At 35.7% G+C, this 15,892-nt stretch overlaps 1 protein-coding gene across 2 annotated transcripts; it reads right to left on the bottom strand.

The window, feature by feature from the left end:
- Positions 1 to 7,693: 7,693 nt before the first annotated feature.
- LOC127635999 (beta-4C adrenergic receptor-like) lies at positions 7,694 to 13,532 on the bottom strand. Of its 2 annotated transcripts, XM_052116343.1 has the most exons (3): positions 13,396 to 13,532; positions 11,013 to 12,398; positions 7,694 to 8,518 (listed from the first exon to the last, which is right to left on the bottom strand). In XM_052116343.1, exon 2 carries the CDS (start codon positions 12,260 to 12,262, stop codon positions 11,015 to 11,017), a length of 1,248 nt encoding a protein of 415 aa, XP_051972303.1. In that variant the 5' UTR covers positions 12,263 to 12,398; positions 13,396 to 13,532; the 3' UTR covers positions 7,694 to 8,518; positions 11,013 to 11,014. The 2 variants fall into 2 exon arrangements, with proteins under 2 accessions (XP_051972303.1, XP_051972304.1); XM_052116344.1 differs by lacking the exon at positions 13,396 to 13,532 and having other exon boundaries at positions 11,013 to 12,529.
- Positions 13,533 to 15,892: the final 2,360 nt, after the last annotated feature.

Below are 15,892 nucleotides of genomic sequence, written 5' to 3'. Positions count from 1 at the left end.
ACAATGAAGTCAATGAAGACCTGTGAAATACCATTTTGTTCGCATGGAGGAATGCGGCGCCAATCAAAAAGTCCTCTTCATCTTCTTGGTATTGTATCCCGAAGTTTGTTTACACCTCCGTTTGCAGAAACGCTTTGTCTATAGTCTTATCATCTGACGATTATGGAACTGCAGTCAGATATAGGCTATACAGTCTACACATACATGAAACTCTCTTGTCAGTTTCAACACTAAATTATTAGTGAGAAATCTAGTTAGAAGACCACCACTAACCTGTCCTGCACCATTAGTAATTGCATGTTGTTCTGTACTAGATAGATAAATTAAATTCAAACATCAATTGGTGGCACTGTTTATTTTTTGGCAAGTATGTGTAGCTTCACTGTGACACAAAATTGTTGAAAAAAGTTGAAAGGTGTTTCCTATTACTTGAAAGTGTGTATGTACTTCACTGTCTGTTTTTGATAGATGTGGGTGTGAATTAATGACTTTCACGGTGATGACCTTAAAATAAATTTCTATTGGTAAGTTTTGAGCCTCAGTTTGTTGAGGTTTGACTCGTATAACCTGAAATGTCAATTTGCCCTGAGCACAGTGAGCCAACAGTCAACTATATTTCTTGCTTTTTAACTGAACAGAAAACGCTTGCGACAAAGCAACAAGAAACAATAATTTCCTCCTGTTCCTTTTTAAAGACGTAAATGACCCACTGCTGCATGCTGGGATTGAAGACATTAAACCATAAGCAAAACACTTGAAAGTGAGCTGCACATGGCTTGAGGGGAGAGCATCATATGGGCATGGCGTCACCAGCGAGTACCATTATTGCAAACTAAATGAATATGAAATTGGTCTGCACATTATCAGAATAACACAGCATGTACTTTTGCAAGAATGCCTTAAATTAATAGCACAACATTTACAAGTCCATTCACAGAGGCACAGTCTCCAATTTACATTAGGATTTGCATTATTACGTTATTAGAGATACGAATCTCTGGTACTTGGATGCGAAATTGACTATTAAAACCTCTCTTCTTTTCACATCTTATTGTCTCTCTTTTTTATATACAGCATATATGCATGTATTAATCTGTAGCATTTTCCATATGCCTCATTCTAATGCAATTACTGTGTTTAGCACTACTGAGCTCTCTGGCTTTTTAATTGTAAAAAAAAAAAAAAAAGCTAATTTGATGATAGTTTGGGTTTTATCTATATCCAAATTATTCATGAGCTTCTAACAAAGTTTTTAAATGAATTTGATTAGCATGTATTTCAACCCTGTTCCCAGAAGACAGGCAGTGGTGTTTTGGGTGGATTATGATCTATTTACTGCCATGTGAATTGCAGAGATGTATTGCACAGACTGACAAGCAGACAGTCATGCAGACAGGGATGGATGATAGATAGATAGATAGAATACAGACACTTTGTGAAAAAGCAGATTGTTAACAAATGCACTCTTGGGTCTGGGCTGGTGGATAACTCATCATGATTATTTCTACCATTTAAATTAAAAAATATGCAGTATAAATTGACATTTATCATTGCTACTGAATAAATGTGACTGTGGCCTTTAATTTAGATTTATATGATCTTGTTCCAGTGGCTTCCACATGTTCAAGCCAATTACAGTCCTGCTGTCCTATAACTGTTTGGCTGGCAACAGCAGATATGTGTTTTCTGGTTGTTAATAGCATTTGTCTTTCCTGTTAGAAGAGGAACACTTTGTATTATGCTTTATTTTCTGGCAGGTCATTCCTTTGGAGATGTTGAAGGGTGATGGATCATTCTGTATAAAGTGAAACCATATTAGAAATGGCATCTTCCCTTTGATAGATGCACTTTGATCTCTCCTCATTACAAAGCCCTATCAATTTTGCTCTTTTGTGTGACCATAGCTGCCAGGTATCCTTATCCTTTTTGTGTGTGTGTGTGTGTGTGTGTGTGTGGAAAAAGTATGTTTTATTTCTTTGTCTGTCTTCGTCTGTCTATCTCTTTAGCTCTCTGTGTATAAGATTGGATGCTTCTTACCAAAATGCATCTAAAAGATTTCTCTGGATTACTGAAATCCTTTTTTATGATATACATTAATCCTTCCTTTTGTGTATTGTTATGGCATATGATCACATTCTTGTATAAGCATAGAATGAATTTAATGTCCTTGTTGTCTGAATGCCACATGGGTTTTATTAAGCACGTATGTCATGCGCTTTATAGCCCGCAAGGAAATGACAACAAAACGGATGCATTATTTGGCAATTCTTTCCAGAGACAAAGGCTTAAGGGCTGATTTTCCGTTCTCCTCCTCCATTGAGGCTCTTTCAGCGTATGTGATATTCATCACACTGAAAAGCCTTATGTTTGTCAAGATCTGCAAGACTTGATATTTTACCCCACACAATATTGTGCATTAAAGCATGAGGTGGATGCAAGTGAGTGAGTGTACGTGCATTCATGCTCGTCTTTAAATGCTATTGACATGCCAAATGTGAAATACTCATTATTGAAAGAGCTCCAAATGTCCTATTCAAAAAGGGTTTTCGTTTGCTTTTAAAAGGCAAACTGTTCTAAAATCAGTCTATGTGAGGTTGTGACTCATGGTTGATGATCTTTTAGCCATTGTAATGTGTTCAGGACAGGGACAGGAAACATTAACAGAGGTTATGCACACTGCTGCAATGTATGATTCATTAATGATTCATGTCACTATGACATAAAAATTGACCCTTTTTACTTTCTTAATACTCATATTATTTTGAATGTTTCATGGGTGCATGTTAAAAGAAAACAATGCTTGTTTTTGGTAATCAAAATGTGAGCATTTGCTTTGCTGAAGAAAATAGGGGTTATATGGAGACCACTTTCTTTCATTAGTTTTCTCTCGTTGAATGTCCTGCGTCACTCTGACACCCTACGTCACACTATAACATGCGACTTTCTTCCACTGTCTCTCACATATAAAACAGATTCATATTATATGTTCTCATTCCCAAGATCTGATGTCTTAAGGGTAGGGATTGTAAAGGATTCACAAGTTGGAGGGTGAAATATTGATGGTATGATCCTGTACTGTAGGCCCTTTCATGAAATCGCAATCTGGCGCTGAGGGAATGATCTTTAATGCCATAGAACTCTCCCCTGCCTGAGTCATAGACGTTCACACTTCAACCTATAATCTGCTATTATTATAGGACCAGGGTGGGGTCTCAAATATCAGCAATGCATTAAAGCTCTGAATTATGGAGAGAAAAACACTACTTTCTGCACTATGGCTGCCGTTGCATCATCGGTGGTTGCTGCACACTGGTGGTGGTTGAGGAGAGTCCCTGTTCACTGTGTAAAGTGCTTTGAGTTAAGTGTAAGAAAAGTACTTCATAAATGTAACATTCAATCATACTTTCACTGTAAAGCAGCAGGTAAAACTGATGTGTGTTTATGAAGCTTTTGCAACCCATATATAGATTACACTGTTTACATTGCTTCAAAAGCCTTAGATTTCCTAAAAAAAATGGGGTCCTTGTTTTGCGATTTAGTTTGGACTTGCATACAATGAATTTATTTTATCCCGTAAAGGTTTTATTCCTTTAAGCATAAACCTCCAGAGTTTTGTTAGAATAATGTGTAACACAATAAAAAATAACTGTTTTCCAACGGAGTAAGGAAAATTTACAGATCTTACCGTTCTCAATTAAATGTATCTTGTTTTTAAAAAATTTAAATATTTGTATGATGTGTATATGTTTATATATGAAAAATAGGACAAAGATACTTGAAATAAAATAATTTATTGCATTTATTTCAAACTAAATTCTCAGTACTTTTTTTTATTAGTTTTTTAACCCTATTATTTTACTGATTGACTCTTTCCATAAGCAGCATTACTCACAGATGGACATGCAAATGAAATAGGAATGAGTAGGAATGGCACATTGCTGTATGTAAGATAACCCATACAACAGATGCTCCCTGGGTGGCAGAAAGTGAGAATCTATAGCTATCATTCTACTAATTCCGCTCCTGCTCTGTTTATTCCTTATTCCAGAGGAATCTGAATGGATGATCATAAAGTTTGTGCATTGAAGTGGCAATAAAAGCAGTCTTTTGAAATACTGTAATGGCTCTTCATTTCAACACTTATCATCTATTTCCTTTATGAACCTGCTGGTCTTGTGCTGCAGCTTTGCTTGTTATCCACTTATGTGAAAGTATGACATCTGCAGGCATGTGTTGTTTGAAGAGCGAGCACATGTATCCGTAGTACAGGGGAAATGGCCAAATGTGTGCAAAAATAGCAGATTAAATTACTTTTTTCATTTTTTTTTTTTTACACTAACTGAGGAGTTGCGGGGGGTGTTAAGTACCATAAAATTACTTTTCTGAAGCAATTCAATAGTTTAGTATGAGGAACATTTACATAGTTTATTATTATTATTCGCTGAAATTAGCCACAAAATGTAATTCATTATGTATTATTGGCATGTTCTAGCACCTTTATATTAGGTGTAAACCAGTTAATGATTGATATGCTTGTAGTTAAACTTGACATATATTTAATAAATTGCACAAATTGTTAAAATGCATTTGAATCCTTGTTATCTGGAGTGTTAACCAAACTGGACTTTGTTATTTTGATGAGACACATATGCTGTAATTCACCACAAGTGAATGCAATTGAAGAACAAATTGTTTTATATGTCTTATATACAGCATGTGGATGAACTTGCTGTAGTTGGCTTAGAACACGTGGAACTGGAGTTAACCATCAAGATAATCAGGAGACTATTATAGCCGGAAAGGGGCATTCATAAACCATGAATGTATTAAACAAAATGATTCATTTTAAATGAAGAAATATACCAGTCATCTGGGCTGCAGCCAAACTACGTTTTTGGGATTGGTTTCTCTCTATATATAATATAGTTCTGCTCTATATAATATAGTTCTGCTCTAATGTCTTTAGTACTTTCATAAGCTGACAGTAAGAGTATTATGTGCAGGTGTATGGCAGCTCTATGTGCAGTTACATCAGGGGTATGAATCAACAAAAAGACTCTGCTCTGATGAGGGAACATTGTGCCTGAATGACCGGGTTGATTTTCCATGAGCAATCAGACCTTTGGCTTATACAAGCTTTTAGGCCTGGACTATATATTTATAAAGCATATATACAGTACATTGAAAGGGGGGTGGTGGATGGGGACAATTCATAACAAATGTAAGGCAGAGAAAAGGGGAGGAAGAATTTCTTTTTCAAGAATACTCTTCAAAATTTAGAAGCTAACTGTCCATCATATGTGTGGCTGTGAAACCACTAAAACGTAGATTGTAAGGAAACGGGTGGAAAATCATTTCTGAGATTTAAACTTTCACGAGCTGTATTTATGAAGAAGCACAGCCATGTTGGAGAAGCTACAAGCTCAGAATTCAGCTTTCAAGGAGCCTTTATTTACAAGTAGCTATAAGCAAAAATAAAGAAAGAAATGGATGGATGGGTGGGTGATGGACATTTTTTTTAATTGTTATGTTCTCATTTTGATTGGCAGTATTGAAAGAAAGCTTCAAAATTGGCAGATTTTATACCTCATTCTGAAATGAACAAATCTATCCTTGGTATGCATATTTCAGACCGAGGAACACCGATGCGACAAAACAACAGCCTTTAAAAGATCAGGATTTGATGCAGTTCTGACCTTTTGTGAGATTGCAATTAATTACGTTTCTTCTGTCACTGTAATAGTTGTGGAGCTTCATCAAACTAATGGATTTTACAGTCTGGCTGTCTCTGTACGTGCACATGACAATGACATCGCATCGAGAAAAGACCAATTAAAATGACTCATCGCCTTTGTGATGCCATTTAATTTGACTTTATAAAAAGTTGCATTAACTGAATGAATGTGAAGATACAGCCTGCTCTGTTTTATGCTTGTTTAGTTACTCTGAATCAAATGTTTTGTATTGCCCTGCAATTCGACAAAGTGTTTAAATGTTTACACTTTTGTCAAAATTAATTCAACCATGGACAGTGGTTGCGCATGTTTCAAATGAGTTTTCTTAAATTAAAATTATGTAATTTTCAACTTTAATACTTAAGTAGAGGGATCATAACTGAATTACAGTAAGTAAACCCAACAATTTCTTTCTAAATCTCAGCATACAAAAAAATGAAACACTAACAAGTCTTTATATTCCCATATTACCATCTTCAAGTTCAAGATTTATTTACAAAGCACTTTAAAAACTGCAGTCTTGCACAAAGATACATAAATAACACCTACATTTAACATTTCATTTCCTTGTCGAGTCCTATGCTAATCATGTATGGAACCAGAAATCCTCCAATTTAAGTTAAACAAATGTGTTATCCCAACACAAATGGATTAAGTAAAGCTGACAAGACATTTTTTTTTGTGGTTAGTTTATACAGCTCAGTTCATTTAAGTTCCCTAGGTTAAATTATATATATATTTTTTTAGTAATATGAACGTGGGAGGATTAAGTAAAACTGACGTGTGTGTGTGTGTGTGTGTGTGTGTGTGTGACAGACTTTCACTTGTATACAATAATATATTACATGCATTTACAATAAATATATTGTTGAATACATGCATTCATTGTTTTATACATGTTTATAACAAGTATTTTTATATCAGTTTTCTGTAAAACATTTATTCATGACTGTCAGGATGAAAGAGGAGAGATAAAGCAAACTCAAAGAGAAATTTGCCACACTAGAGATACTTTAATGCATTAAAAATACATTTAAACACCAATATTTCAAACCAAACACTCAACCTAGACTTCATTGACTTGCTTGACCTCATTTGCATGTTTACAATGCAAAATAATTAAAATTGTGCTCTCTTAGCTTGTTGTTTAAGTGATAAAAGGTAACCAACGCTCTGATGTGTGGTACAAGACTGCCAGTGGAATGTCTGTTTTTGTGCATTCCACTCAAGCTGATCCACTCCAGAATGTGCATGTTTAAACTCCGGGTAGAGCTCGGAAATGTATCAAGCCAAGGTTAAACCATACATTTTATATTATTATTAAATTAGAATTAAATATATTGTTTGTATGCTGCTATGCCTTTAAGACTCCTGTGTAAACAACCTGTTTGCATGTGAAATGAGTCCGTGCTTAATCTTCAACTGCGGATTAACTGTTTGGTCCAATATACTGTTGATTTTAAATGCCCCATTATACAGTCTCTTTGCAAAAAATAAATAAAATAAAATATATATATATATATATATATATATATATATATATATATATATATATATATATATATATATATATATATATATATATATAATATTTATTTATTTGCCTTTGTTAAGATTAAATTGAAATGATCAGGGATCTTGTTAAAAAAAATTATGACGTTAAATAAAAACGAACTTAGTTTTTAATATTTAGAAGGATATACAGAGTTGCAGGTGCTACACATAGACAGAGCAGTGCAAGGTTGTTCCTCATTTCACTGGTATGGTGCGTTCATGTCATGTTGAAATGACTAATTAAGTCCTCGGGCTGAGAACTTTTCTTGAAAGTTTCTTTGCCAGAAATCATAACAATGAAATATATAAAATATTTAATAACTCCAATAATTCACCTCTATATGTTTTTACAAAATCATAAATAACAAAGAAAGTAACCAGGTAACACTATATTATAAAATGGCATATCAAACAGAAATATGCTAATATTTCTGCCATTTGGTTCTTTTTGCCATTTTGGTTCTTTTTACATGATGTCACAATGGTCAAGTCTGAGCTTTCATAGAATTCTGAGTTTACAATTTAAGATTACGAGTTCTACAAAGATATTTTTTTCCAAGTCGGAATGTCGTAACCATGGAAATTTTAATGTTACATGAATTCACCATTATCATTAATTATTTTGGTTTTAGTAATAATAACATGTCAAGTCAAGTGGTTTTTATTGTCGTTTCAACCATATACAGTTAGTACAGTACACAGCAATCTATTCTACTTCCTCCATATTATCTCACCATGACCGGGCAGCATGCAATATGGAAAAGGCATTATTAATGTGCAAATGTAGCCAGTCCTGTGTTCAAATCTCTTCATCTGTCCAAATTGTGCAGTTTAGTCCGATTAATAAAAATTTTTTATTAATGGGTAGTCAGTATTGAATTCTAAAAGTTAAATTTTTCAAAGTATAATGAACTCTTATCTCCAAATAAATTATTCTTCATGCTAGATTAAAATGCAGGAGAAGTACAGTATGTTGCAGCCAGGTCCAAACAAGAGATTGTTTTATGTTTTTGAGTGGATGGAAAGGCATTTTTGGTGTTTTTACATCTTCACACCTTGATTTTTATGGCTGTCATTTTGCCTGAAGTTCCGAACTCTGTTCCTGCATAACAATCTTTACCGTCACCGTCACCTTCAGAATGTAATGAAGTCAGGGTCCACTGGTTAATGGTAGGGTACAGTTAAGTCCTTTTGAAAACCATAGATGCTGTTTTCTGTCATTACTGGCTCTGTGGGAGGAGAATAATTATTATCTGATTAGACATTTGAACTGGGAAAGAATGTACAGTGATTATGTATACCCTAGTACAGGTCTATGTACTACAGTGCACGTCACAACGTTCGCACACAAAATGCACATCTTCAGCATTTGAGGGATTTGTGAAATAACTTTTCTCAGATGTGTTTGTATCTGCCGTGTCTCAAAATATTCTCTGCAATCAGCATCATTACTTGATGCACGCACATTAGAAAGATGTCTAATCCCCTCCGGCATATGAGGCATGTTTTTGATTAAAGCAACCACAAACTGAACCAGATTTCTGAGCCAGACCAGACCAATCAAATAATTGTGCTCTATGTGTCTTGTTTTGCTCACGTAATGTTTTCCACCCATTTACTAGTGTGATTTAATTATTTATTAGTGGTACTCTTGATAAGGCAAGTATCACTTTCTCACATATTTATGATTTTAAAAAAAAAAACATAAGCGTAGAAGTCATTGTATAACTTGTCCAGCACCATTGTGCTATATAAATGATTCCTCAAATTGTGTCGCTTGTTAGAGTTTGCTATTACTTTTCTAAGCTATCACTTACTATTGCACCTGATGGACTATAAAACAGATTGAAAACAATTACAGACTTGCATCGAAGGTAGGACTCGAGCCATATTTAGGGACCACAAATTATAGAGATCGGCTGTGGGCTATTTTGACCAATATGTAACCCTCTAAAATGCCTAAAAATCACTCAGAACCATCTAACAATGCCCTAGCAACCACATAGCTACATGCTAATGAGCTAATAACTATTAAGAACACCTTAGCAACACTGTATCGTTGTGGGAACTTGCATGCAAAAATGAATAAAGAAGAAATATGCAGTGGGCATTTTGAATACTTTGAGTGGAAAATCAAAAACTGAAAAGTGTTTTAGAAATTAACTTAAAGGTGCAATTTCTCCAAAATAAAGTGTAATTTTGAAATGTACTCAAATAAAATCATGAGCACTCACATGAGATGAAGACTTATTAACTTTATAAAAGCTGTTTAAAGCTACATGGAGAGGGTCCCCTCAAAGGGGCTGCCATGTTGAGATCACATGACCAGCCGAATATTACTAGCCTGTAATAAGACACTTTCACTCATTTATTCAGCCATGAATCATGGCTGACTGAGAATAGAACATTTCTACAATGGCATCAGTGACTGAAATCTATTGATTTTGAATGATGCTGCATCCATGCCTCTAGGTGTCAGTGTAAGTCCAAAATGACATAGACAAAAAGTTACTTTGTGCACTTTTAAAATTAAAGTATTACGTAATGTGATTACTTTTCGTAAAGTAATTAGTTAAGTAATCTGATTAAAATTTTAGAGAAGTATTCAGTAATTTGTTTTGGATTAATCACAAACCGCTGATTACTGAGCACCGTCGGCTTCAATCTTCTATTCTTTTCTTTACACACTAATGAGATAATGATCTAATTCTAACTCATTTCAGCTACTCGAGAAACATGTTGAACTGATTTATTCTGTTAATCAGTTTTGAGTCTGACATCGCTTAAGAATTTAAAAATGACTCTCCTCACTCTAGTGTTGCTCTGAGGTACTAAACGTTTTCATACAGCACACAAGAGGTTTAATTTAGCCTCTTTGCTTGTCACCTCAATCAAGAAATAAATGAAATGCAAAGTGGGGAAAATCTTGAGAAAATTGTGGTCTAATTCAATATTCATGTGGCAAGATTTCCTTCAAGGTTCTCTTCTGGAAATGAGGAGGTGAGGTTATGCCTTACTTTGTAAAATGATCACCCCTTTTACTCAGAAAATGATGTGGCATGTTGCGACCCATGCAGTTGCTCACCTCACAACAAACTGCTGATTCTGGAAACCATTGCCACAAGTCTCCACCTTCTTTTTTTTTTTTTTTTTTTTTGCTTGTTTGTTTCCTCAGCTTGAATTTTTTTTCTTTTTTTGGTTGCTCATTTTTATAAACCTGAAATAAAATTGTAACGAATGAGTCAGAACTTTTAATATTGAGGACTCTGATCTCATTTGTTGAGTCAATGACAGATGTAAGTTTTGTTTTGTGTTCATGTCATTCATTCAAGAGGAAATTGATGCTTCAGTGTTCAAAAATGAACTGCGAAACCATGTCCAGGGTGGGGAATGTGGTCAGTTAAGCGTGAGAACCTTTCTGAAGTGAACTGCTCAAAAAACCATCTCAAACATGGTTGAACGTTCAGCATTTCAAAGTATGTGAAAGTACTCTTTTTGACCTTGAGGCAATATGGACATTTTCGATGTATACACATTATGACTGCTTTGTGATACTCTTTTAGATGCCGATTATTTTTGTCACGCACGCTGTGCACATTGTGTACCAGCACTTGAAGACCAAAGTATACGTTGGCCTTAAGTATGAACAATAGTACTATGATGCTTCCTTAGAAATAAAACAGGCTTTCAAACCAAAATGGACAATTTAGTTTTTGCTCTTACCTTTAAACAGTCTCTGTAACACTGAACCTTGTCACAGTTGAGCCATTGTGAGGCAGAGTTTCTAAATACACTTCCTCTTTGAAAACTGTACATGTATTAGAACTCATGTTCCTAATCTGCACCACTGTTGGGTCTTCATGACCTAAGCAATCCATTCTCACACAACCATTGGTTTGGATGCACGAGGCAAGCATCCGTAGGTGTTTTTGCAAGGCATTGCGATTCAGTCTCTTGTGTTTTTTCAAGCCTAGAAGATTCTGGAAGGCAGTACGGTACTCTGTGCTGTGGCAGTAGATGAATGGGTTCAGGGCTGAATTAGCATAGCCAAGCCAATTCAACAGAAGGAACATATACTGTGGGGGAAACTCACGCTTGAAGACCTTGATGATATTGAAGAGGAAAAAGGGCAACCAACAAAGAATGAATATTCCCATAATAATTCCCAGCGTCTTGAGTGCCTTGTGTTCCTTGAGAACATGTCTTAATGGTCTACGGCTAGAACTCTGAACTGTTTCAGCTTCTGGATGTGGACTTTGACAAGACTGAACAATTTTTTTTTGTGCTTCAGAGTCATCTTCACTTTTACTCTGAAAACGCACTCTATCCTTATCGATGAGTCTCAGCTGTCTGGTCGCAATGGCAAATACCTTCCCATACACAAAGACCATGATAATCAAGGGCACATAGAAGGACACCATGGAGGAAAAGATGGCATAGGTTTTGCTGGTAATGAAGTCACAGCAGTGTGGGTCTAAGTAGCATGCTTTTGTCTCGTTGTCACCATTTTCGTGAGAATGATGGTTCATGATTGGCACAAAGGAAACCAGGGATGACACCATCCACACCATGCATACGATGAACCCAGCTCTACGCTTGCTCAGGAGAACCTGATGCTTGAGTGGCCTTGTCACTGCAATGTAACGTTCCACAGCAATGGCACATAGCGTTTCGATGCTGGCTGTTACACAGAGCACATCCACGGATGTCCACAGATCGCAAACAGTCTTACCCAGCAGCCATTTTCCGGTCACCACCATACTGACGCCCAAGGGCTGGACCACACAGCCCATGATTAGATCTGCACAGGCCAGAGAGGTGATGAAGACATTGGTGGTGTGGAGCTGAGGAGTGCGAGCAATAGCCAGGATTACCAGCAGGTTTCCCATTACCGTGAAAAAGATGACCAGTGCAAGAGGAAGAACGAGCAGCAGCTTTGCATTTGACATCAGGCTGGTGCTGTTGGTGCTCATCCACAGTATAGGAGCTTGAACTGAAAGACCAGCGAAAAAGAGACCTGAATCCAGGCTTGTTCAAACCAAAGCTGCAAATGGAGAATTCAGAAGTCTTTTGCATGCTGGATAAATGTCCCAGCTGGAATGATACTACCTACAATAGATAGTTCACATCAAAGAACAAAGCTCAAACATGGATCAAACCTTCAAAAAAAAATTATGTATTGATGACCTACTCATTTCCAATATTAAGTTGACATAACCTTTGCAAATATGAGACCTCATTGCTTGACAACTCACAGACTAGTCTACTTGCTCGGCAAGACTTTATTTGTCCTCATGCAGTAGGAGGAGGAGCATTTGTTAGGTAAGAGAACAAGTTTGTTGATATTCAATGAAGCCTACGAGTCAAAGTTTTGGAGACACTTGACTAAATTGTCTTTCGTGATCTTAGAAACCTTTTGATGCAGTGGCTTGTGCTTAAATGTTTGAAATTGGATTTACAGACCAAAACAATAAAAATAATAAAAATGCTTACTTATTAGTTTTAATTTACAAATTAGGTGAATTGGACTGGATAGTGAAGAAAAAGCAACCAACAAGTGTCCAGAATTCATTGGAACACCTTCAATACTGTAGAAGGAAACTTCAGATTGTGCAGAGCCGTAACCTAGGCAAATGGTGGCTACTTTGAAGTAAAAATATAAGAAAGTTCTGAAGTAACTTTTGGTCACTGCATGATGCATGTGCTATTAAATAGTTTTGATGACTTTACTATTATTATTAAATTAATAGAGAGTAGGTGTGTATAGCTATGAGAAAGTATTTCATTTAATTTTGTATCTCTTGTGACATTATTGAAGAAAAACACTCTTTGAACAAGCACTTTGCACAGCGTATTTGATACTTCATTAATTTGTACTCCTGATATTTATAGCTATTTACATTATTCTTGCTGTTATGTTGTAGGCACTACAAATATTCTATCAGGGTTGTTTCAATGTCATCATACTGTAACTCTTATGTAGTTTAACTTCACAAAAAACAATGCTGCAGCTACTTGCTCATTAATAACTCAATGAAAATGCAACAGCCTTAACCGTGCAGTTTCACGCCTTTATGATGTAATAAAACAATTTTAGCAAGCTTACCCAGAAAGATACTTCCTCTCCTTTTTCAAATATTTTTCAATAATTTGTTTGATGTTGTTTTGACATTTAGTTCCTTATCTTCCTTTATCATGCGTGAATGCTTTGAACCGTCTGTGCAACAATTTGTTGCACCTTCCCACGCTTGTAAATAGCTGTGTGAACAGAGTGTTCAAAAGGATGCAGGACAAAGCATGTGGTCTGCAGTGGCACATGTGCTTTCAGTGAACTGGCAGAACTTCTGGTTGTGGTTAACGAAGGCATGGTGAATAAGAACAGCCCTTTTCAAAACTACTGTATAAAATGAACATATGCACATAAACGTTTTGCATAATTGTTTTATTAAATAAGTAGGCCCATATATACATTGGCGCCCAAAAGTCTGAAACCATTAGTAAAAAATAGGTCCTGTTTGTTGCTTCTAATTTACATATGCAGTGTATATATACACTGACAGCTAAAAGTTTTGAATAATGTACAGATTTTGCTCTTATGGAAAGAAATTGGTACTTTTATTCACCAAAGTGGCATTCAACTGATCACAATGTATAGTCAGGACATTAATAATGTGAAAAATTACTTCTGTTGTTCTATGGCTATTCTATGTGCTACAGTCTTGAAAGAAGAAATGAAATTAGATTTAACCAGGATAGAGAGGGAAGTGGATGGCCCAGAGGCACAACAACAAGAAGACAAGCACACCAATCAGACCCCTCACATGTCCTAAACAAAAAGCTTCAATGACCAGTAAATGGACTGTAAACCCTAATGTTGTCATTACTGGAAAAATCAATTTGACTTAATTAAACATTACATGAAATGAATCAAATTTCAAATATCTAAGTACCTTGGAACGTATTTATCTTAAAAATCTATAGACATAAGATTTTAATAGTTAAGAAGTCAAATTGAGGCTATGAGGAATACCCATAATTTAATAATTGAATAAATGGTTGAGTTAATTCTATATAAACACCAAGGTAACTTAATTATACAAGTTTTGGAGATTACTCAATTCAACTGAGGAAACAAGTTTACTCAATCAGTTAAGGAAAAGTCAACTTATTAGTGCTTTCAGTGTACCAAACACCAGCTGCAACAGTGAAAAGACTCTGGGATGTTGACGTTTAAGGCAGAGTTATAAAGAAAAAAACACACCTGAAACTGAAAAATAAGAAACTTTTGAAATGTTGTACTGTATATATCCATTGCAGAACTTTATAAAACTCCTGTAATTATTGATGCATGTCAGTTTTGATTTTATTAACATTATATCTTCAGCATCTGCCAGCACAAACAGGCAGCTGAAACCATATCTCTGTTTGTCAGACTTATTACTCAACATTCTAGCCAATGTTGCTCAATTATTGCAGCTCTCTGGCCGTACGAGTAAATGCTGTGCTGGTTCACAATGTTTCGTAATGTTCAGTTTACAACTGTTACATCTCAACAGTGCGCTTTGGTGTGCCGTGAAGCTCGGAGACTCGGTGAATATGTAACCAGCCCAAACTATATTGACAGTCTTTTTAATAGGAGCAGGTTATGGGAAAATCTCACAGCATGGCTTTATCAGGCTGACATTTTCATAAATGCCTAAAGATATATTTAATTGAAAAATGACAATTCTGTTATCATTTATTTACTCATGTTGTTTCAAACCCCAATGACCTTCTTTTTCCAATTAAAATAAAAAGAGATATTAGGCCATTCACTTACATTTGCATCTTTGTCATTGCATCTTTCCTCATTTGTTGCATATTTACGTCTACGTTTCTTGTGACTCTGAAGAAAGTATTAAAGAGCACCTATTACGCAAAATTCACTTTTACATGGTGTTTGAACATAAATGTGTGTTGGCAGTGTGTGTACACAACCACCCTATAATGATAAAAATCCATCCAGTCCTTTTTTTTTAATCCCCATTAATCATAAACACACTGCTTCAGAAAATGCCATTTGCAGATTTTGTACAATGTGACGTCACATTGTACTGGCCCTGCCCACAACTGCTGACGGACACTGCCGTTTTGGCATAGTACCGCCCTGAGCGAGTTGTACACAGAGTTCGCCATTGTTTCGATGCCGGAGCAGCTGTAGACAAGAATGTCTCCTAAGCTATTGAGGTGTTTTGTTGATGGATGTAAGAAGGAAGATGTTTTGAAGGAAATGCACCATCCAATCTACCTAAATGTGTTTTATGTTTGCACGAATCATTTTACACCAGACTGCATTGTAACAGTATTTGTGTGTGTGTTGCTCATCCATCGCTGCAAAACTGCTGAAACTCTACAACAAATAAATAAATTGATCAAATAACCATTCAGAAACTTCCTTATGATGTCTAGTTATCCGAAGCAGAGATGTCAAAACTCCGCCCTATTCTGTATGTGCACCAGCTCATTTGCATTTAAAGACACAAAACAGCTAATTTTATTCCCACCCAAAAATTGCCATTTTCAACATGGTATAATAAATGATCTCTAGGGTGTTTTGAGCTGAA

This window comes from Xyrauchen texanus, chromosome 43 (genome assembly GCF_025860055.1).
Source record: "Xyrauchen texanus isolate HMW12.3.18 chromosome 43, RBS_HiC_50CHRs, whole genome shotgun sequence".
NCBI lineage: Eukaryota > Metazoa > Chordata > Actinopteri > Cypriniformes > Catostomidae > Xyrauchen > Xyrauchen texanus.
Note: the sequence above shows the minus strand (reverse complement) of the source record. Positions and strands in the feature narration are given on the sequence as shown.